Below are 23,562 nucleotides of genomic sequence, written 5' to 3'. Positions count from 1 at the left end.
CGAGAATCGTACTTCCGACCTCAAAATCACCCTTCTTCTCTTCTACTCACCACTCTACCAGCTCTTCGAACAATTGCTTCGCCAATGCACTATAAAAACGACTATATGGATCAAAGTTTGTTGCTTATAACTTTACCGCAGGCTTTGGAAAACAAGTTCATAACTGGCGAAATTAGGCCTCGTTTAAAATAATCTGAACTTTTCGCAAAAACTTTCACGCAACACATGAGACACACTATTTAAGCAAACAAACTGTTGCTATACCAAGTTTTCGTTGGTAGATAGATGATACGTAAGGTGCAACTCAACCATATTGTAATTAGATGGAAAGAAACAAACTTCTAGCTGTCATACATGTAGTTTAGTGCAACTTTCTCGCAACTGGGATGAATCTTCTTGAGTTGTGAGTATGAAAACGAAAATTGAATGCAAGTTGCGGATGCTTTAAATGAAAATAATTTGAAACATAACATTAAAATCGGCATTTTGGGAGAAGTTGCAAGAGTTTGTTTAAAAAGTTACTGAACACATCTTGATAAACTTGACTTCATTGCTATTTGTAAAGGACATTTGCAGTAAATCTTGTCGTTTCAAAAATGTTGAACGTCAAACAAGGAGTGAAATGTATGTTCATTGGAACGGCAATGAAACTTTATGAGGCTTGATATTGATATGCTACCGAACTAGAACCAGGTAAGTTACAGATGTTGTTTTTAATACGTGATTGAAATTTTTTGAAAAGCATCTCTTTGGAAGGTGATTCGCGTGCTATTCGGGTAATATTGATGTGTCGATACACATGAAGAAAATTATTGCAATTTTTGGAGTGTAAATTGCGCTTCGAAAAAAAAACCAAATTTTTTTTCTGTGCAGCACGATGCTGGAGCGCCTCAACTCATTTTGCGCGCTTCTGCAGGATCGAGTGTATGTACCGCACTCACGCGTAAGCTCGTGCATTGGTGGAGACCCCACCAACAGCATCGCCCGTTCGATTGCCTTCCCGGTAAGAGTTCCAGGCTGAAGGTAGTGCGCTAATCTGTCACATTGGTCTAGTTTTGAAAAATCATGGCAGAAATTGTGCATTCTCGATGTTTCACTATTTTTAGCCATTACAAGTATTTTGGAACATGATTTACAGTATGGCCCATATCATATCATATCGTCATATCATGTTTAATTGTAGTTTTTACATAGAAAATGTGGATGAAACATAAATATTATTCATTACTTATATTGTTTAATCTATTTAGACTCAGTTTTTTGCTTTGAACATGATTTTTATCTGTTACTTTCATCTTACCAGAGAGGAATTGGAAGCATACCTTCAAATTTTATCATGCGGACATCGAGTTCAATATCTGTGTGATGAAAATTTCTTAAACATCAACGATGGCGTGAGATTCTTCACAGGCCTTGTCTCCAGCATATGCTCATATCAAATGATAGAATTGGTTCATACCTGGGTAATTGAAGACTTAAACATATTTTCGAAAAAACGGCTCATTTTGGAGAGCTTTCATTGAACCTTCATATAAGTGTGATAAGCGGCTCCGTTTTGCTTAAAACCTATGAGCTAGTATAGTATTGATATAAGTAGTCTCTAACCGAAGAAACAAATTTCATCCTCAAAAATCTGTTATAGGCCTCCGTATTAATTTTTTATTCAAGTTTAACAAAAAATATAGGCATATCAAATATATAAGACGCAAATGTCCTCAAAACAATGACCCTGGCAAAATATTTTATTGTAACCATGAAAAACACGTTCTCTAAGAACTCCTCCATCCTCTGATACCAAAAAAACTAAAATTTACAACAATAAAGTGTGATTTTTGAGGGTGGAAAGTTTATCACCAGAGTATACGACAATCAGACGCTGTTTTTAGCTTTGTGCGGACAAAACCTTTGAACTTCTTTGCTTTATTACATTATTTAGGACAGTAAGAAAAATATGACAAAAATTGTCCTATACAGCGAAGTTGTGTCAGAATATACTACAATAATCAGAAAATACATTCACTAGCAAAAACAATGAAAATAACGCTTGTGGATGCTAGATCCACATTCAAACATTTTTTGCATTTTTTATGGGCCATACTGTAGGGTTGAGTACTCTATTTTGGGCATAGTCGCAATTTGTTGGTTGTCATAGGGCGAAATTCTAACAAAAATGCTGTTTCTCATATGTGGTGGAGTGGCGGGGAGCGATTTGTACAGGATAAAGAAGCTCTTCTTTAAACTTTTGAAGTACCTACAACAATAAGTATTAAATTAATAAGGTTAACGACACTTGAATATAAATTTGCAACTGAAGATGTTGAATCTATATGAGAATGAGTTATCGTCCAGAAACAAATATGCTGAAACCAAAATTTGCACGGGTTTGGGTGAAAAAAAAATTGATTAGTTGAGTTTTAAAGCAAAAATTTAGGTTTTTGGACATGTGCAGCTATTTAAGGTCTGAACATGCAGACAAACATGTTTATTTTTAACTTCTCGTACATATTCTAAACTGTCTGATATAGTAGATGAATGTTTGACTTTGTTTTTCAACTAAAAACTAAATTTAGAAATGGGGTTTTTGCCAGTAATTTGAAAATCTGGACCAATGTGTGCCGCAGTCATCATAAGTGTCTCCCCACCCATATCAAAACCCTAGGAAAAGAGTGAGTATCCTTTTGCATGCATGTTTGTTAGTGCCGTCCATTTTTCTAGTCCGTCATAGCACATGTTCGACGATTTTTGCATAGAGCTCACTCGAGAGTGAGAGTTGAAGTAGTGAGCTCCCAGAAGTGAATGTCGGAGTTCGGAGAGTCGCTTGTCGCTTGTCGAGTGCTCACCAAAGCAGTGAATCAATTGTCACCCAACATGCAGTAACAAAGACATTGTTATCTCCTCTTTTTGTTGCAACAAATTTATTCCGCAACATCAGGCATTGCGGAATTCGCCCTTTTTTGATTTTGAAGCACGATCAAAGCAAACGAAGAAAAACATCCCATCTGTTGCGGTCTATGTTCGACAATGTATCGCAAGTTGCAACAAGTCTGATAAATAGGAGCAGCGAACAAGAGCCCGCTAGTTTTCCGTTGGGGGTAGGTGTTTTACTTTACTGGAACGATAAACAATCCCCGAAGTCCCGATAGCAATAGTGCTCCCAAGGTTTGGAGCTTGTTTAGAGGGATTTTACCATGCACTGCTATCCCCCCGATCTGATCAAAGTTGTAGCAGTACACGATAAACAGTATCTCGAAAAATACTGCATGTTATGATAGTTACAGAGAGCGATACATGAGAGATTCTCTCAATTTTCTCAGGATTCAATCCCTGCGCAACATCAGTTTGTCATAACTTAAACAGAATATGACAATGATCGCTCACCACGTGCGCAGCGATTTTCTGGGCATTGCAATTTTCGAGAACTTTCTCCGTGTTGGTAAACACTGCCGCATTATTGATCAACATTCATGAAACAAATTTGGTTTTGTGTTTAAAATAACTGATTAATCGCGAGTTGAAAAGGTTGCAATGTTGCGTCATGATAATTTCGCATTGCTTCCGTTGCAAACTGGCGCAGACAACTCTTACATATCATGAAAGTATTATAGAATCTATGACAAAAGGTCGAAAGACAAAAGGTCGAAAGGACAGAAGGTCGAAAGACAAAAGGTCGAAAGGACAAGAGGTCGAAGAATAAAAAAGGAGGGACAAAAGGTCGAAAATCTATTTTCAAAGAAGGAAAAATTTCCCACCAAGCAAATCGTTTTCGACCTTTTGTCGATAAACCATTTGTAAGTGTGTACGGGATGAAACCGAAAATACGAATAAACTTAGCGTTTTATGCGAGAAAACTCGTCAATCAAACGATTTCACTCACCATGCAGTGCGTCATGCAATTTGTTTAACTGACTTTTCTCGTGAGTTCTTATGCAACTTTTGGTTATCCGGGAAGCTTTATCAAGCGTTTTAGCTACAGTTTACTTTCTACTTAAAGAGATAGAAATTGCGATGTTCAACAGAAACACGTGTTTTAAGATATCAAACAACGTTGTACAAGATATGAAAAATGTTAAATAACTCTTTTATGAGATTTTGAACATTTTTAAAATTTTCTACAAAATTGTAATTCTTTATAACACGTGTTTTTCAGCTTGGGTATTATTTCGGGTGCTCCTTAGAATCGGCCGAATAGTGGTCAATTTTATTTTTCTTCTAAATTGTCGATATTTCAGTGTTAAACATCATAATTTTCAAAAGCTAACTCAAACATGGTCGTGGAGAATCATTTGAAGAATATTCGCCACCTAGATTTCAGATCCAGTGACTTAATTGTGGACAGTGTTGTAAGCAATCACGGTAGTTGACACGGTTTCGCTGATACTCGGCAGCGCTTCCCTTAAACATTCACAACACGAGCGATCGAACGAATGTCGAAAAGAAAAAAATGTCAATTGAATGCTACTGATCAAACTATTCATTTCATTTATGATCCGATGTCTGAATTCTATGTAAAACTTGTTATTTATGTAAATGTCAACGTGTCAGGCGACATTCAATTGATACTTGTTTGTGTTTGTCGACGTTCATTCTAAAGCTTGTGCTGTGACTGCTGCGCAAAGTGTCGAATGTTTACAGCACTGATTGTGGACCAGTTTTTTTTTTTACAAAATGTAAATTTCGAGCTTAAGGTATAATATCAAGTATTCTTTTATTTCTAGATGGCCAATATTCCTAAAATGATCTGTTCGAAAAAGGTCTGAGCTGTTTTTGCAAAATGATAACGCTTAATATTAAAATTTGCCAGTTTAGGAGTAAAATGAAATTGGCCTATCTGGGGCCGGTTACACAGAGGTCCCATACATAAGTTGAATCCAAGGATCGAGCATCTATTTTGTTTGTAATTTTGTTCAACTTCCCAGAGCATTGACTATCTTCGTGCTTGCCACACGATATACGAAGGCAAAATATGGTCATCTGGCAAAAACACCTCTCTGTCAATAGCATCTAAATTCTCATGAGAACAGCAAGCTGTGAAGAAGTCTTTACTTTGTATGTAATACCAGAAAGAAGAATAATTTAGGACATTTATCTTTCAATTTTGATAATAAACAAAATAATTCTGGATCTGATAACTAGACCACCCGATGAATTTTATTCACGCTTCGTTTTCACTTGTCCTTGCTTCCGACACATTACGTATCGCATTATCTTGATCGGGATCGATAACACTATCAGACCTGCCAACACTAGTGGCACGATGACATCGAATGAATATTTCACAAACCAGTCTAACCGGACGGCGTTGGACTGTAAAATTTTCGACGTTGGATGCCGAAGAACCCACTCCACCCACCAGATGGCGCGCTCCAATGGTGGTTCCTTCTGATCACGGAAGATCTTCGACAAGCGGGACATGTTCTCGCGGTAACTGTGAATGGTAAGATGTAAAATATATTGAGATAGACTATTATTTAATGATACCAAGCCACTGACCTGTCGTCTGTCATCAGTTCCCTAATGGCGTTGACTAGCTCGCTGCTCTTCACGTTCTTTATGGAAAGCCGTTTTCCTACACCTTGTTCCATACAGTAATTGATATTTTGGTGTTGATCGGCGAAAACTGGGAATCCAATGATAGGCACGCCGTTATAAATCGCTTCCTGGGTACTCAGAAGACCACTGTGAGTGATGAAAAGTTTGAGATTAGGATGAGCCAGCAAATCGTTTTGCGGCATCCACTTTCTTATGTAAACGTTCTTTGGCACCTCGATTGGCATGGCATCCGACTCAAACTTCCAAAGAAATTGGTACTCCGGAAACTGACTCATAGCATTAAGGATCTCGATAATTCTCTTATCTCCAAGCATATCACTTCGGACATTGGTACCGAGCGAAAACAGAATCGCACCGTTTTTGGCGTTATCTACCAGTTTCTTCAGATCTTCGGGGAGTTCTTTAGGTTTGACGATTTGCATTCCACCTACAGAGATTACGTTAGGCATTGATGCTTCTGAATACTGGATGACAGGGTTGGAGTTCAACAGTATGATTCGAGTATCTCTATCAAGGTCTCCAACGTATGGAATGTCCGGAAATTCTTTGCGCACTATTTTATCCACTTTTGGGTACATGTTATAAATTTTCAGCAGTTCTTCCCAATGATTATACAAAAAGTTCATGAAACGTTGGCAGTAGCCCATGCTCTGAGGGGTATTGAACTCATGGTTTGGAACCGATGCTGAATATGAAAAGGCGCCGGACATCATGTTCGTCGTTGTCAGCCCATGGAAAGCAGTAGCTGCAATGTACGGAGGTCTTCCAAACTTATGTTGCGCAACAGCAGATATACACGGTCCATTGAGATAGTCACTTATAATCAAATCGAATTTGAACTCTCTCGGATATTCCAGCAGTTGCCGTAGACCTGCTGTTTTCAGAGTTAGCTTACAACCAATAGTTGCGTATTCATTGAACATTGCCAACACAGAAAATGGATTCATTTGCCCAATTTCGAAGAAATCGCTTTCCATGCCATCTTCCTCAAATAAACTTTCATAGACTCCTTCCATTTTAATGTATGATACATTCATTGGTGCATTTTCTTCAACATCGACACTCAGTGCAGTTACATTATGGCCTTTAGCAGCAAGTCCGTTTATTAACGCTTTATGCCTGAAAATTCAACATCAATTAAGAGTTGTGTAAATTGAATTAACCTTCCAATAACCCACCAAATAAAGTGACTTGGCGATGCCACTCCGTCTATGTACAAAATATTCGCAGCATGTGTGAAGCTGCAAATCACTGTGAGCAATAAAAACACACAACGCGACATGCCGCCGCTATTTTTTTTTCGGATGGCAGGAGCGAAGTCTACGGCAAGCCGGTAAGGCTACAACTGATTGTAGTTTTGAAATTTTGAAGCTCCCGCAAAAGATATGTTCTTTGGCTGATAAGTTAGCTTAACAAGCAATTGTCATCGAATTCTTATCGTTTAAAAACAAGGCATACCCATACTTTGCATAGAATAGACAGGTGTTTGTTGTGTTCCATATATGGTTAGTGTTATGATATTGAACCAGAAATGTCCGGATGAAGATTTTTGTCACCAACGCGGCGAATCCAAGACGCCCCTATCAGTGATTACTTCTAGACTGAATGGAACGATCAGAGTAAAGTGAGATTGAAAAGTGCTTATCATCATAGCTTGATTTTGCATTTCATCAATTCGTGAAATGATACGTTGACCAACACTTCTTACATAAATTTACTCTAGTGATATTAACAGAAACCATTTAGTTAAATCACTTTGCTTGGTATTTTTGAGTCACTCCGTGCGAGAGGTTTGAAAATTCTATTATAAATAAATATCTAATAGAAACAGACAGAGATTAAGATGATTATCAACAATCCGGGCTCTTAAGATCAAATATCACTTGTACCTTGAATTGCAATCAGACTCATCTGAGCAACGGATCAACCGGTTTTCGAAATTCTTTCACGTATTTCATGGTATAGTATGGGAGAATTTTTTTTTTCGTACAATAAAGCGGCATGAGAATAGTGTCAGATTTCACCGCAAACGTTATAATTTAAGAATTTTCAAACCAGAATGATCCTAGATAACTAGACAAATAAATGCATGAAAAGCAAAAAAAAATATTGCGAGCATCCCTAACGAGGCAGATTTTTGTAGATCATGAATTTTGATAGCCAAAACCTCTAGGATGCATGCTAGAGGTTTCAAATCTTCGACAAAGTATTTGGAAATAAGTTGCATAACATTTTGAGCCCTTTGAATTTGATCTAGATTAGTTATAACTGATCTAGACCAGTTTTATTCCTCGAAAAAACGTCTTTCTTGAAAAAATCCTTCTGCAATATTGTTCAATGAGACAATTTTGGCTATTTCGACACAGGTTTGATTGTAGAATTGCAGTGAATAAGTTTGAGCAGAAACATTTTTTTTTTGCAAATCCGTTGCAAAGTAATCAATTTTTTATGCCCAACATAACAACTTGTTTTTTCTACAAACAAAAACAATGCTCAAAAGTGCTACTTTTCAGCATTCTTTTCCGTGCTGAAAAGTAGACTTCATTATAAAATTTTGTGATGCTGTATCGATGTCCAAAGAAATTACTCCACAACATCCTTTATGAATTTCCTCAGTAATTCCTCTAGGGATTTATGCAGATATTCCTAAATGGAATCCTCTACGAATCGCTATACAGGCTCTCATCCAGGAATTTCTCCAGAGATTCTTTCAAGAATTCTTCGAATAATTTCACCTGGGATTACTCCAGAAAATCCTACACTTATTTCTCCAGAAGCGAACATCGGATATTTTTATAGCTATTCCACGAAGAATTCCGCTAGGAATTCTCCTAATTCTACCAAAGTTCCTTCAAAGAAACCCTCCAGAGGTTCTCCCTGAACTTCCTACAAGAGTTTCTGCAGAAATTTCTCCAGATTCAGATAGTTACATCAAAAATTCCCAAAAATTTACTCAAGGTATTTCTCCTTTAGAAAATCTTCCTAAAATTCTACTAGGAATTTATGCAAGAATTTCCTCAGCAATTCGTCCAGAAATTCCACCACGGATTACTAATGGGGCATAACATTATTCCAGAAAATCCACAAGGTATTTCATCAGGAACAATTCCAGAAACTTTTTTTAGAAATCTCCCGGAGATTCCTCCAGCTGAAATTTCTTCAGGGATCGCGCAAAATTTTCTAGGAATTCCTTAAAATAATTCACCAGAAAGAATCATAGGAGGTTCCCCGACATGTTTTTTCAAGAATTTCCAAACAATTTCCTAAAAGTTATCCTGATTTAGAAATTTATCAAAAAAAAAATCAGTCAGGAATTCTTCCACACATTCTTACGAAAATTACTTCAGGTACTTCTTCAGATTTACACTAGAAATTTCTTTTTGATTCTTCCAATTTTTTTTTTTGCAAAAATTACGCTGGGAATTCCTTAAAAAGTTCCACCGAAAAAGACTATCAGAGATTCCTTTAGGATTTCTCCCAGTCATTACTCTAGGAATTCATCCACAAATTCTACCAGGATATCCTCAGAACGATTATCTAGCATTTCTATCAGTGATTCCTTAAGAAATTCGTCAAGAAAATCCCTTAGACGTTCCTTCAGCAAATTTTTCAATGATTTTCTAAGGAAATTCTCCAGAAACTTCTACAACAAATCCGACAAAAAATCCCCAATAAATTCCTCAAGGTATTTTTTCTTCAGGAATTCTACCAATGATTACATCAGGAATTCTTCTTGAAAATTCTCCAGGGATTCCTCCAGCAAATCTTCCAGGGATTCCTTCGTTAATTGTTTCAAGGGGTTTACCAGAACTTTCTTAGCAATAACTTCAGAAGTTCCACTTACATATAAACTTCCAGGGGGTTTTCAGGAAAAATTTCATGAATTCCTCCAGAAATTTCTTCAGTAATTCATCTAGAATTTTCTGTAGGAATTACGCCAGGTAACCCAAGTAACAAAATAGCACTTTAATTCGCCCTCCGTGCTAGTATAGGGCTATTGCAGAGCTGATATGCCCTATATTAGCTGTATAACAGCCCTATAAGCCCAAAAAGGCGAATTAGCGGGCTAGTGGTTACTTGGGAAGTTTCCTCCTGAGATTTTTTTTTATTAATTTCTCCGAGAGTTCATTCAGAAAATTCCAGTTCCCGTTCAGAAAATCCTTATTTTTCAGGGATTACTTGAGTAATTGATTCAGAAATCTTAACAAGCATTCCTTCAGAAATTTCTCAAGAAATACCTCAATAAATAGTAGCGGTATTCCGAAACTAATGAAATTATTTAGCATTATTGCAGAATAGAATATATAGAATAGAATAACGAATAGTAATATGATTCAGTCACTGTTGAAAAAGAACAATTCAATAAGTTGATAATCTTGCATACAAAAATGAATCCATATAGCTTGTAAGTAAATCCTGCATAAAAGTTTACTCATTTTAAGGTCGGTTTACTCATCTCACGAAACATGCGTTCGGATCCGTTGGTTTGAGATTTATCTCCCAACTGGAGAACTTGTCGTTGTAAGAATAAGAAATTACATAATTGATAAATGATTTGAACGGACTAGCTAGATGCGAAAAGTTTGGAAGGGAAAGGGACACAACAACTGATTGGGCATTACTCTCCATAAAAGCTTTCTTTTCTTCTAATACACCATCTTGATTTGACCTTGATTTTTCAATTTTTCGACTTTGCCCGGTATTGGGTGCTGTCCGGCACTGGGGGATCTCCCCCTATGTATGTTATTAGCTGTTAGAAATGTAAATAGCTCGTCCTTTTTTCCATTCAAAGAACCAGAATCCCAAATCAAAATATTTAAAAATGTTTGAATCTATTAGAGCAAAGTAATCCAATAACATTTTTATTAGTAAATTTGTGGTGGTTTTAAACATCGCACCAATCATTTGATTCAATTGTTCAGTTGGAAAATAAAAATCAGAGAGACACATATAACCAGAATAAGGTACATTTTTTGTTGATTTTTCTTTGTGATTTTCAGTTGATGAAGAGTCGAAATCATGGGCGTAGCCAGGATTCCCATCAGAGGGAGGTAAGCGACCTCATGAGTTCATTCGCGATTTTCAAGCAAAATGATTATTTAATTCATCCTCGCTTCATTTTTGCATGAAACGTTAGAATACGAATTTCTCAAGTCATCTCACAAGTATTCCTCTAATGAATACGATAGAAAATCGCCCTGGAAAACGTTTAGGGATTCTTGTGGAGATTTTTGTAGGATTTGCTTGCAGTTCCCATTAAAAATTCTTCGTTTTTTTATATAACAAATTACAATATTTTTCGAAAGCATCGACAAAAACGTCGGGAGCAGCGAAAGTATTATGAACTTTGATGATTATAATTGAATTCTGTGGAAAATTAAGCGAATAAACTGCCATACAAGCTGGTAAACTTGCATGCAAGTTGTCCAAAATAATCAAATTTTGTATTTTCAACAGCAAATATCTCAAAAACTATACGTGATATGATATGTTTGAAAATGTTACCGTTTTAATTCGGCAACCATTAAATTAGTAAATAACGGTATTTTGGGGCCCAGATAGCCGTAGCGGTAAACGCGCAGCTATTCAGCATGACCATGCTGAGGGTTGTGGGTTCAAATCTCGCTGGTCGAGGATCTTTTCGTGAAGGAAATTTTCTCGATACACATGCAAGAATGGTCAATCGGCAAAGAAAGCTCTCAGTTAATAACTGTGGAAGTGCTCATAAGAATACTAATCTGAGAAGCAGGCTTTGTCCCAGTTGGGACGTAACGCCAGAAAGAACGGTATTTTGGTGCATGAGACAAAATTGTGTTCCTAGGTACTATCTGAAAAAAAATCCTCCAGAATTTCATCCAGATATACCTAGATAAATTTTACCAAGAATGCTCCGAATATTCATCTAGTTGTTTCTTGAAGAATTCCTTCTGTATTTATTTTAGGAAATTTCCTTCAGGAAATGATATCCAACTGGGATTCTATTAGGAAGTCCAACGGATTTTTTCTAATATATCTTGGGGGTCGTCCATAAACCACGTGGACATTTATGAGGGAGGGGGGGTTTGGCCAATGACCACGGTCCATACAAATTTTATTTTTTTAATGTAAAAATGATCACGAGGGGGGAGGAGAGTCTGAAAATTAAAAAAAATGACCGCGTGGTTAATGGACAGCCCCTTGCAACATCAATATGTTGAACGATTTTTTTTAATAATGCAGATGATGTGTTGTTTTTTTTTAGAGGAATGGTAATAAAACCCGAAATAAACTTTAGAGCAAGTCCAGAAAAAAATTTCTGAAATTACTTCTAAGTGTCCTTTAGGAATAATCTCAGAGATTTTTTCAAGAATTCCTGTTTGAAAATGTGCACGATTCCTGAGAAATATTATTGAACTTTTACTTTTGGAAATCACAAAAATTCTGAATTCGGAAAAATTATCTAATGAAATCCTTCAGAATTGCCTGGAAACAGTTTTGCATGACTTGTCAAAATATCCTTTCGTTTAATACCTGGAGTAATTCCTAGGATTATGCTGAAAAATATACAGGGAAATCCCCAAGGAGCTCTAAGCGGTAAGTGTAGAACTAGCCCTCGTGCGTTAAAATACACTCAAATAAAGATTTAAAAAAAAAAAAAAAAAAAAAAAAAGCTCTAAGCGGTACCATAAACAAATTTTTGATAAGTCTGAAGTTGGTTTTATTTAGGATTTCCAGAGGAAATGCCATTGAAAGGGATTTTTGGATACATCCTTGAAGAAGTTTATGAATCTCAAGTGAATTTTCTGGAGCAATTTTTAAAGGAATGTTTTGAGAATTTTACTAGAAATAGAAGGAAAAAAAATCTTGTGATTACAAAAAATTATTGTTTCGAAAGCCTGAAAACATGTAGAAGAATTCCAGAAGGTACCGTTTTGATTCATATTACTGACAGCTTCAAATTCCGGACACTCTACTTTGTATGGGAAACATTTCACACGAAATGTTTCAGTTTTTGCCGTTGAAAAGTTCTCAATTTCGAAGCTCGTTTTAGTAAGCTTTTTCCAAAAATATCTTCGAAAATTTATAATGCCCAACTACCTTAGATGTCTCTTTAGTGGTTTGACGATTTCAATTCATGATTTGACTGTTCCATTAATGACTATCATGAGCTGTCCGGAATTCGATTCTGAGTGTCCGGAATATGAGACAAAAGTGAGTAAGCGTCCGGAATAAGAATCATGAAAAGGCCACACATTTTGATTTATTTAAAATTATTCAAGTTGTGGAAACGTATTCTTCACCCACCATTCGAAAGATAAGGGCTTCCTACGCTCGATAGCGCTAAGGAATCATACAGAATGATTTATTTTGTATACTCTATGCTGGGTTATACTTCACTAAGTCCTTAAGTGTCCGTAATATGAATCAAAACGGTACCAAGACTAAACTAAAAGAAATCTTTTTGATCTTTCCGATGTTATTTGGTAGAAATTTTTAAACGATTCATGAAGTATCCTTGTGTTTTGGAGAAATTTCTGGCAGAGATACATTAAAAAAATAGAAAAAATAGAAAAACCTCGAGGTATTGCTGGCGACTTGTTGGAGGAATATTAAATTTGATAAATCGAAAGAAAAACATCTAGAAGAATCCCATGTGGAGACCCTATCGATATACAATATATTAATCTTAGTTGCATAAAAGGTGATTTTGATTTTTCTTCCCGTCTGACTGGGGAGGGCAACGGCCGCTCCCTGCCCCCTCTGGCTACGCTCATGGTCGGCATAAAAGTTACCTGCGGCGGCATAAGCAGGGATGTTCCCGTTTGTTTTTAAACAATTCGAACGATTAATTGTTGGAAGAAGAGTGGAGGAACTGCAGTTACCTGATACAACATTCGCATAGGAGTTATCTAGGGTATTTCTTTTCAAATTGAAAAGATTCGAACCAGACAGAAGAGAATTAGTTGGTGAATATTCGAGATGAACCAGCCTAGGGCTGAAAATCTCTTAAATAAAGACAATAATAGTTGGTAAATGAGCATGTTTATAATTTACTTGATGGATATGATTCTTAAGTAAGCGATCGTCTACTAAAAACATGAGAATCGTGAGTGAGTCTCACCGAGTCGTCTGCGTTAAGGGCAATCCCAATAGTTAGACTAATAACTTCCAACGCAATTTGCGCATACAAACTTTTTGGTTTCTTCCTTCACAGGTCAGATGCCCTTATCATGAGAAGAACCTCCGCAAATCGGTTTATGGACAAAAGGTCGAAGGACAAAAGGTCGAAAGGACAAAAGGTCGAAAGACAAAAGGTCGAAAGGACAAAAGGTCGAAAGTGATTTGCTTGGTGGGAAATTTTTCCTTCTTTAAAAAAATATTTTCGACCTTTTGTCCCTTCTTTTTTGTTCTTCGACCTTTTGTCCTTTCGACCTTTTGTCTTTCGACCTTCTGTCCTTTCGACCTTTTGTCTTTCGACCTTTTGTCATAGATTCCCGCAAATCATACATTAAGCATCCATCCCAAGTAACCACAAGCATTATAATATTGCATTAATTTGGTCGAAAGTCAACATTTTTTGCATTAATAATGTTATCATGCATTTATTCAATAACTGTCAAGCAATGATGCATTTGATTAACATTGTAAATGCTTTGTAGCATTATTTTAATATAGCATTATGCTAAGCGTTTAGAGTGAATATACAGTTATGCTGTCATACAAGATTGCATAACCTCATTGAACGCACTTGAATCTGTAATAAATAAGTAAGACGATCGATCACGTTCGCACTCGCTCATTACGTTTTGTGGGATATGGAGGAATAATGAAATGACTTTCTTTCATCTCGAACCCTCATTTCATGATCTAAGGATATATCTATTCAATCAGAATTGTTGTATTTTATCTATGAGACTCTTTTACTCATAAGGAGCGAGAAGAAATGTCGATCAATTTCTCTCCCCTGAAATCATTTTAATGCGATAGGGCTTTGTTTTGTGGGTTAAGTTCTGTCCTCTACGAGAAAGAATGATGATCAAATTATGTCTATTGATGTTTCATTTGGTGAGGAAAGGAAATCAATCGCCGAAGAGAATTCTTTTATTCGCAATAACTGGGCGAATAGTAATGTTAACACACACAGTGGCTTCGTTTATAAGGAACTGTTATCCTACCTTATTACATCAGCAGCTTTAGCACAGGACACCAACGCGCCAGGCATCCAGCACACCATCATCCTAGTTGTGGGTTCGAATCCTGATTCCAACAAAAACAATCATTGAGCTGGTAAAGAAAACCATCGATAGTTAGTCAATGGATTCATTGTTTTGTTTATTTTTAACGCAAGCCCTAAACATACATTATTTTAAGCTAATATACATCATGAACCCTAAATATACAAACATAAATGCTTTAGTAGGGCTTGTGCATTAAAACTGCTTTACCAAGTATTGCATTAATTTGGTTGTTGTGGGGCCATTTCCCACTTTAATTATGCTTTATAAAGCCCTTAAAGGTTATGTCACTTTAAAACAAAATCTGATAGCACACTATAGAGCAAACATAAAGTATGCATATATAGCTTCGTGGTTACTTGGGATGCGGAATTGTTTGGTACCATGACCCCACTTTTCGGCTCTGAGTGGGGTTTGAAAATTGAAGTGGGGTTTGAAACGGAGAAATGTCCTTTCTTTCATTTTTGCCACGTTTAGTTGTAGTTTAAAACCCAGTATTTTGGAAGGAAGTTGTGAATGCAGAAGAAGAAGGTTTGATGTACAGTAATCAGTGAAAGTTTAAACATTTATCATTCATTTTTTATTATTTTTTTTAGAACTCAGAACTATTCTAGAAAATTATATGGCAATGTCCATCTCTATCTGTAAAACTATTGACAAAGAAAGCTTAACTCTACTATTTCAGGATATAATCATCATAAATTGTGACTTGATAACGATAATAATCCAATCCATCCTTCTGCCTGCAACCTTGTGCTCTTTTGTGGATGGATACGCAAACAGAATTCAAAGCAGAGTTGCAATTGTCAGTCACTCACTGGCTTGGCAATCATCGCTGGATGCATCAACAACCCGAGTGACCGCTTTTCCATCTTCAACCGTCTTTGTTATGCACCGATTCATCATCTAATGTCTTCTCCCTGCCGTTGCACAGTGATGTCAAGTTGGAAAGTAGTCGAATTACTCATGTTAATTCCATACATATTTTTCTATTTTTGTACGATAATTAAATATTTTAAGATGTTATCTAAATAGGTTGACAAAAAATCTGTATAGGTGATTTAAAACTCAAATGTAGTCAATTAGAGTAACAAAGTTACATTGAAACACGCAAAATTTATTTTATTTTTTCCCATATTTTGCACGAAGATAAATCACTATTCGTTGCCTTGTTGGCCATCATCAATGCTCGCAGTACTGGCGACGTCGGTGCCTTCATTACGTATGCCACTGCTGGTAGCGGTGTCCTCTGGGGTGGTTTCGTCCTCGTTGTTTGAAGTGGACGCGGTCATATCAACAGTAGCAGTTGCCGCACGATGCTGAGCTTCAACCGCCACCGATGGCAGAAGAAGCCCTTGCCCAGTGGTGACCGACGATGACAACGCTGCATTCAACCGATCTGCCATCTTCAAGTACTGTCTCCGACCGGCGTTCATGTGCAAATGCGAAACATGGAAAAACAGAATCAGAGAAAGCACGATTTATATTGCATAAACTTTACGAGGAAAGTGCTCGCTCACGGTGCACTGCTAGACTGTTATTTACGAAAAAATAGTCCATCGAAACGATGAATAGGGCTCGATTCTTGGAGACACATCAGGTCCGATTAAAAAAAATCCAAGGAAAATTATCGAAAAATTGATATTAAATTTAAGCTTTGAAATTTTAAAATAATTCATATTAGAATTAACCAATAACACAAAAAATCCTGAAAAAGTTAAAAAAATGAACATTATTTTTGGCGTTTGGCGGGGTAACTTGCAACACAATTCAACTTCAAAGCTATATGGATGAAAAATTTAAGGATTCAGATGAGATAAAAACCATCTGGTAGCCTAATCGCCACGTAAATAATACCACGCGATAATAATTTTAACAGTATTTGGTTTTCTAGGCTCAGGAGAGACGAAAAGTATACATTTTTCATGCTACCCCTGATGTGGGGTAACATGCAACACATAGTGCAACCTAAATTTCATCATTAAAAACTTAACCTATATCGTTTTATTATGATCATTTACTAAACTTCTGCAGTAAAAGCATAACAATAATCAGAAACAGGATACTTTACTCTTAGAAAACTAATTATTTTTGATTGAATTATGAGCATTAAACCAATTCGATTGAAAACTACATTGGTATTGCATAGGATGTCCACACGGGGAAATTCTAGCATATCATAAGTCTTGACCATTCTTAAAAAGCCATTAAAATGTTTCAATACAATTTATCAACAAATGTTATAGTATTGTAGGTTATACTTCACATAACTTTTATTTATATATATTTCAACCGAAGCAACGTATCTTATATTGATATTTATGTCTTTAAACAGCCTTTCTTAGTGTTTTGACATAACTATCATCATATTATATGCATAAAGTTTCCAATGCAGAAAGTTTTTACTATTTTCATGAAGGAAATAAACCTAATTCTAATTGTATTGCGATTTATATAAATTTTCTAATATTCAGTACCAAATGCTTATAGAACTAATTGATGTACAACAATTTTAATGTTACTGAACAAATATATGTTCAATTTCGCTTTTTCATGTGTTTTTAATGGCAACCGGCAAGAAATATCGAACAATTGAGATTAAAATTGCTGTTGCAAGTTACCCCACAAGGGCAGTCAAAAACGTTTTTGAATTTTTATAGTGTTCAAGCATCAAATTATCAAAACTTTTTTACTGTCAATTAGTACACTATTATGAACTGTAACTGATAGCAAATGCCCTGAATGGCTCATTTTTACCGTTTGTGTTGTACGAGGAACGATTTTCAGCATTAATTTCATACAATACAACGTGTAATACGATTTTTACCTCCAGCAAACCAAATAAAAAAGAAACAATACTCAAACCCTCTACAAAATCTACTGTTTTAAGCCTAAAGTCAATAAACGGTGAAATGAATAACAATAATTTGACTAAATGCTAAACGAAACGTCAATTCGGTTACATGTCGAAGTGTTGCAAGTTTCACCCCTGTTGCAAGTTACCCCGTTTGACGGTATAACTGAATATTTCTTATATTTAATTTAAAATTTCTTAGCGAATTTTGAAGTTCAGTCAAAATTTCTGGTGATTCTTCATAAGGATATTTTTAAATTGAATCAGATGTGAAAAATGATTTCAAAAATCGAGCCCTGTACTGAGATTTGTTGGACATTTTTCCTCACAATAACGGTCTAGCGGGCCACCGTGTGCTGTTTATTCTTTTATATTCGCATCACTCGAAATCGTTCCGGGCGACACTTTCCACGCATGAAAAAGTTACGGTTCTTACTCACCTCCCTGTGGACGCTGATGTGTTGAGTCATTTCCAGAAAGTTGGCCAAGTAGGATACGGATTGATCTGGTTTCCCGATTTCGTAGCAGTACAGAGCAAAATTGAGATAGATCAATGGATTTTTGATGGCGTCCGGCAGCATGGTGGACTTTTCCAGGGATAGGTACGCGTTTCCCGCGTCGTTGAGGTGCCTGAGGCAAGCTGAGAATAGAAATTAAGGTTTTCAGTGATAGAGGCTTTCTAAAGAAAATCTACAATTGTAAGGTACAGTTAGGTCTCCTATGAGACGCTGCCACCCACTTTCCTCCAACGGCAATTTCTCAACAGGTTTTAATAGGGTTAGGCTGATTTTATTTGTGGCTGACACGTACTATGAACTTTTTACATGCCAAATTTCACCTGAATTGATTGAACGGTAGCCGAGGAATTCCAATGGGCGTAAAATGGTGGTAGCGTTCAATTGGAGACCAGACTGTAGAAAAAGGAAATTCACGTAGCAGCAGGGTCATTTTTCAAATTGATTCAACATTGATTCGAAACATGAACAAAGTCCAATTTATAAACCTAGATCGGGCCTAATCTCGGCCCAAAGGATCACTCTCCGTGATTAAAAATATGACAAAACCCCATAATTTTGCTTACTTTTTTAAACATATTTGAATCTTTTGAAGCAAATAGCACATTTTACTGCCTAAATTCTTCCATTCCCAGAGGTTTTATGAGCCCCCCCGAAATAGGTTTTTGAATCCAAAGCGTTCGGCAATCAAAATGCCAACAGCGTAACCAGTTCATTAGATTTTTCATTAAATGTTTCTATTTTTTTGTAGTTAGCAGTTATTTCAATAGAAATACCATCAATGTTAGCATTAGTATGAGCATGATCATGAGCAAAAATGAGCACTTCGTAGTTGTTCAATGAATGGGGCTTGATATTAGCTAACCATTCTAGATGTGCACGAATCGAATGTTCACACTCAATCTGTTCGGTAAAAATAACTGGGTTTTGGAACTACCGAAAAAGTCAGTAAACTAAAATAAAATGTCAAAAATCGAAAAACAGAGATTTTTTATTGAAATTTTGCAGAGAGCTTTCTTTTTATATCGCATATCGATAAAAAATAAAACATGGTGGAATTTGCTTTTCAATTACGCGTGGCGACAGTTTTCATTTTACTGACTTTTTCGGTAGTTCCAAAACCCAGTAAAGTTTTACCGACCCCAGTAATTGTATCTAAGTGTGTTCATATTTTATGTCAATAACGGCGCAGGTCACATCCACACGGACATAGGGGAAGGGATGGAATGATAGTAAGACAACCACTGGTACTGAAGACCGAATAAGGCCTGTACTCTAAAAAAATGCACCATTGTTTTCCGTGTGTAACTTTTTTGTCCGTGGGTAAAAATTGATGAACATCTGGGTATAACTATGTTTACATATGCAAAATTTCATAACAATCTGTTCAGTGATTATTAAGATGGCATCGAAACAAGAAGAAACTCGCCGGAGAACGCGCCGTCATGGAAAATCTGACTGCCAGCATGAGATGGATCGGAAATCAACTGGGAATCACCCATACAACTGTCTCTCGGGTGGTCCCAGACGACCGAGAGGTGGGCTGGAAGTGGAAGAAAATTGAAAACAGCTGACCCTGTGAAGGCCCGGAAGGTGTTGGATTAGGGTCGATGTACCAAAAGCCGCATAGCTAAGAACAAATATTCGTATAAAATCAAAAAATAACGATATTATTTTAGCATCATCTGAAAGCTTTTTATCTTGGTTTTGTGGGAAAAATATGAAAACTACGAAAACTCAAATGTTTGTATTTAATATCGCATGTGCCACTATAGGAATACATATGCCTATAGTAGCACTATTTTTAATTTCTGTTCCTATAGTAGCACTAGCTCACGGCGTTAGCAAAATACTTATCAAAACCGCATTTTTACAAAACTTTTATATTTTTCCTACAAAGTGTACATCAAAAGCTTTCGTTTGATGTAAAAAAAAGTTCTTAATTCATCAATTATTTTGTAAAATAAGAAAAAGTTTTTCTCAGTAGTGCTACTATAGGAACAATAGGTTTACTATAGGCGCAAAGGAGCTCAAATTTTAAGCAAAACTAATTATTTCGATCATTTTTTTGAACAAAATCAAGCTGTGTATCAATGGTACTTACATAAATAGCTCCATAAAATGTTTTGAAAAGATTTATAGCAGAACGGCCGTAGCGACTATAGGAAACTGTCCACTAAGAGAAAACCGACCCTATTTCAAGCGTAATCCGAACCTTTCGATTTGCGACGCGGCTCTGAAGGCCAAGTGTTCCGCCTGGTTCGTTCAGCAAACCATGAAACGAGCTGGGATTCATGTATTTAAGGTCCGGAAGGCACCGAACCGGCGTGATCAACAAAACACGGCGGCCAAATCCCGCGCAAGGAAGCAGTATCGGGAGTGGTTAACGAAACCGAAATGTGTGGTTATGGATGTCGAAACCTACCGGGGCTGGAGTTCTACGTTGCCAAATCACGGTTTGATGTGTCGAAAGATATAAGGAAGAAAAAATGGACAAATTCGACAAGAAATACTTGCAATGGCAGGCCATATGCCAATGCGGTAAACTGAATAAACCGTACATTACAACGAACAACGAAATTAACCGCACCGAGTGCCTCTAGAATAAAGCGACCATATATGTCCCGCGAAACGCGGGACACCCTGTCAGATCTCGTTCCCAATTAAACATTATTCGTATTGGATGTATATTCTACAAACATTTTAGGTTCAAATCATGATCTAATTTCTTAGTTTAGTCAAACAATTAGTTTTGACGCAGTAATATCATGTTGCAAATTGCGTTGTCCCGCGAAACGCGGGACGTCTGGTCACCTTACTCTAGAAGCGTTTGTTGCATTTTTTGCGGTCTCACGGAGGCGAGACATTATTTTGGCCGGATCTGGCATCGTACCATTACGCGCGATCGACGTTGGATTGTTACAGATACAATAACGTTAACACCAACCAGCCAAATTTACCAGAAATTCGTCCGGTGGAAAGATTTTGGCCTATAACAGTATAAGCAGTAACCTAAGAATGCTAATGTCGCTGCTGTTTGTGTTACCAACATCTAGCTTGCCACAAACTGACAGCGTGAGTACCGGGCATCAAAGTGTCAAATTAATTATAAAAATCAAAACAACGGCATGGTATTGAACAAACACTGAAAAACCATAATTTAAGGTAATAATAATTAAAATCAGTTTTGTGACAACAGCGCCACTAGCGTTCTACTACTAATATTTCTATTGCTATAACGAAGGCCAAAGTTCGAAAATTGTCCAAAGTGTTTAAAATCGAGCTGGAATTGAAGAAAGCATGTATTAAAGTGACCAAAAAGGTTGGCCCACCATTGGACCAGGGACACAATCTGGCGGGACAAAATTAATAGCTCGGTAACGAAGCGTTTCCCGCATTTGGTGTCTTCTGCAAAGTTTTTTGTAACAACAAGGCCCATTTACTGGCATAAACGTATAGTTCGTTACCCGTCCATATAGGTGGTGGCACAATACAACTTGTTACTGTGACGTTCTAGAGACTTGGCATGTTCGACAACGTTGTTCATTTCAATAAAATAAACAACTCTATCAAAGACATTGAAATTCCATAGCCTACTGTTTTCTAGTTATTGGCGAAATCAGACCAAATTAGTGAAAAAACGATTGTGTCACCGAGTTTAAATTTTTTCTCAAAGTCTGGTGGAAAAATTTTAATAATACCCCAGGCAACCAAAATGTACGTATAACGAAATCACCTGGAGGCTTTGTATGTGCAAAATTTCACTTACAAGATGTAGCGAAATGGCCTTCTACGTACAAAAGTGGAGGCGATATGCGTGCATATATTATGTGATGAATAATAACATACAATGCGAGTGTATAAATATAGTACCGAAGAAACCTGTGATCGTATGCGACTTAACTTATGATAACAAATGTTGATTTGACAGCTGCTACGGATTGATTCGACTTACTTTGCACGAGTGTACGAGACGAAACAAAACGTACAAATGAACTCAGAAAATAAGTGTTTTGTGCGAGGAAACTTATCAATCTGACGAGTTTATCCACAGTGCTTTGCGAGTTTGATGTAATTAGTATGAATAAACGAGTTGTAACGTGAACTTTCATGCGATTTCTAGTTGTCTGGGACCATGCTTATGAATAAAATAAAATAATGAAAATACTTGAAAAATAGAGACATTTTTGAACCTTAATATCTCTAAAAGCGCAAAAAATCGCAATCCCAAATTTCCAGGCAACAAAAAACATAGATGAAACGGATGTCAAAATTTCAGAGAGGTATGTTTTGGTGTTTTTGAGATATAAACTTAGAAAACTGTTTGAATAAGCCATCATAGTAGCCATGACATTCAGTTTTAGAGCAGTTCCTTGAGTTAATATTGAGTAATATAGATGAAAGCGCAGATTAGAACTTGGTACATGTATGTTTTTCTTCATTCATTCAAATGATATAGTATGCCATGAAAAATTTGATCATGTGTCAGTTAATTGTTGCCATCATGACTCAAGGTGAGCTATTCACAATTTTTTTTGTAAATATCGTATTATAAAACATGTCGATATCTCACGATCTCAAGATCTCTTGTCATCAGCTTGTGAATTTGTTTTTTGAGGAAGAGCAGAAAAGCGTTGATCGATCTTTGGATGTTTTGAAACAGAGGATGCAGATCAAAAGTAGCAATTTGGAGACTTCTTCGACTATGAGGACTATAAGGTTGTTTAAGCCTAAATATGCGTTTGAATTTCGGTGAATTGCTTAAATGCAGAGCTTCCAAAAACTGTAACAGACGAATTCCAGATGAAAACCAAAGCCAACTTGTATTCTAGATATGATATTTTCATGAAATAATAATATATATTGTTTCCACTTATTTGAAATTACACTAGTATTTGCCACGATGATAATCCGGTAATGAAAAAAAAACGTAGAAAAATTTAAAAATCTCAAAAACACCGAACTCTATCTCTCTGAAATTTTGACATCCGTTTCATCAAGTATTGTTCTATGTTTCCTGAAAATTTGAGTTAGCGACTTTTTGCGCTTTTGGAAATATTAAAATTCAAAAATTGCTTTATTTTTAAGTTTTTTTAATTTTTTAGGTGTCGTCTTGTTGAAAATTTTCCACCAGAGTTTGTGTTTGTCATATTTTATCAGCAAAAAATATTATTTGACATTGTTCTTAAGAAAATGTCAAACTCGGTAAAAATAATCGTTTTTTTCATAAATTTGGTCTTATTTTGCCAATAACTCGAGAACAGTAGGCTGTGAAATTTTGCGTCTACGAGAGAGTTGTTTATTTTATCAAAATGAACAACTTTGCCGAACATGACAAGTCTCTAGGATGTCACGATAAAAAGTTAGATTGTGGCGCCAGCTATGCGGATGACTTACGAACTATCCGATTATGTCAGTTGCTGGTCCT

At 36.4% G+C, this 23,562-nt stretch overlaps 2 protein-coding genes across 2 annotated transcripts in view; both read right to left on the bottom strand.

Moving 5' to 3' along the window:
• Window positions 1–5,111: 5,111 nt before the first annotated feature.
• On the bottom strand, window positions 5,112–6,906 carry LOC5564273 (UDP-glucuronosyltransferase 2B20). Its single transcript, XM_021839526.1, has 3 exons — window positions 6,729–6,906; window positions 5,479–6,669; window positions 5,112–5,425 (listed from the first exon to the last, which is right to left on the bottom strand). The coding sequence occupies exons 1-3, from the start codon at window positions 6,830–6,832 to the stop codon at window positions 5,149–5,151; spliced, it is 1,572 nt and encodes a 523-aa protein (XP_021695218.1). The 5' UTR covers window positions 6,833–6,906; the 3' UTR covers window positions 5,112–5,148.
• An 8,572-nt stretch (window positions 6,907–15,478) lies between these two features.
• LOC5570783 (Bardet-Biedl syndrome 4 protein homolog) overlaps window positions 15,479–23,562 on the bottom strand; it is a 36,064-nt gene continuing 27,980 nt past the window's right edge. Inside the window, exons 9-10 of the mRNA XM_001653236.2 lie at window positions 18,060–18,259; window positions 15,479–16,180 (exon numbers count right to left, since the gene is read on the bottom strand). Coding sequence (XP_001653286.2) covers window positions 15,923–16,180; window positions 18,060–18,259 — 458 coding nt within the window. The 3' untranslated portion in view covers window positions 15,479–15,922. The remainder of the gene's footprint in view (window positions 16,181–18,059; window positions 18,260–23,562) is intronic.

The sequence above is a fragment of the Aedes aegypti genome, chromosome 2 (assembly GCF_002204515.2).
Source record: "Aedes aegypti strain LVP_AGWG chromosome 2, AaegL5.0 Primary Assembly, whole genome shotgun sequence".
Classification (NCBI taxonomy): Eukaryota; Metazoa; Arthropoda; class Insecta; order Diptera; family Culicidae; genus Aedes; species Aedes aegypti.
Note: the sequence above shows the minus strand (reverse complement) of the source record. Positions and strands in the feature narration are given on the sequence as shown.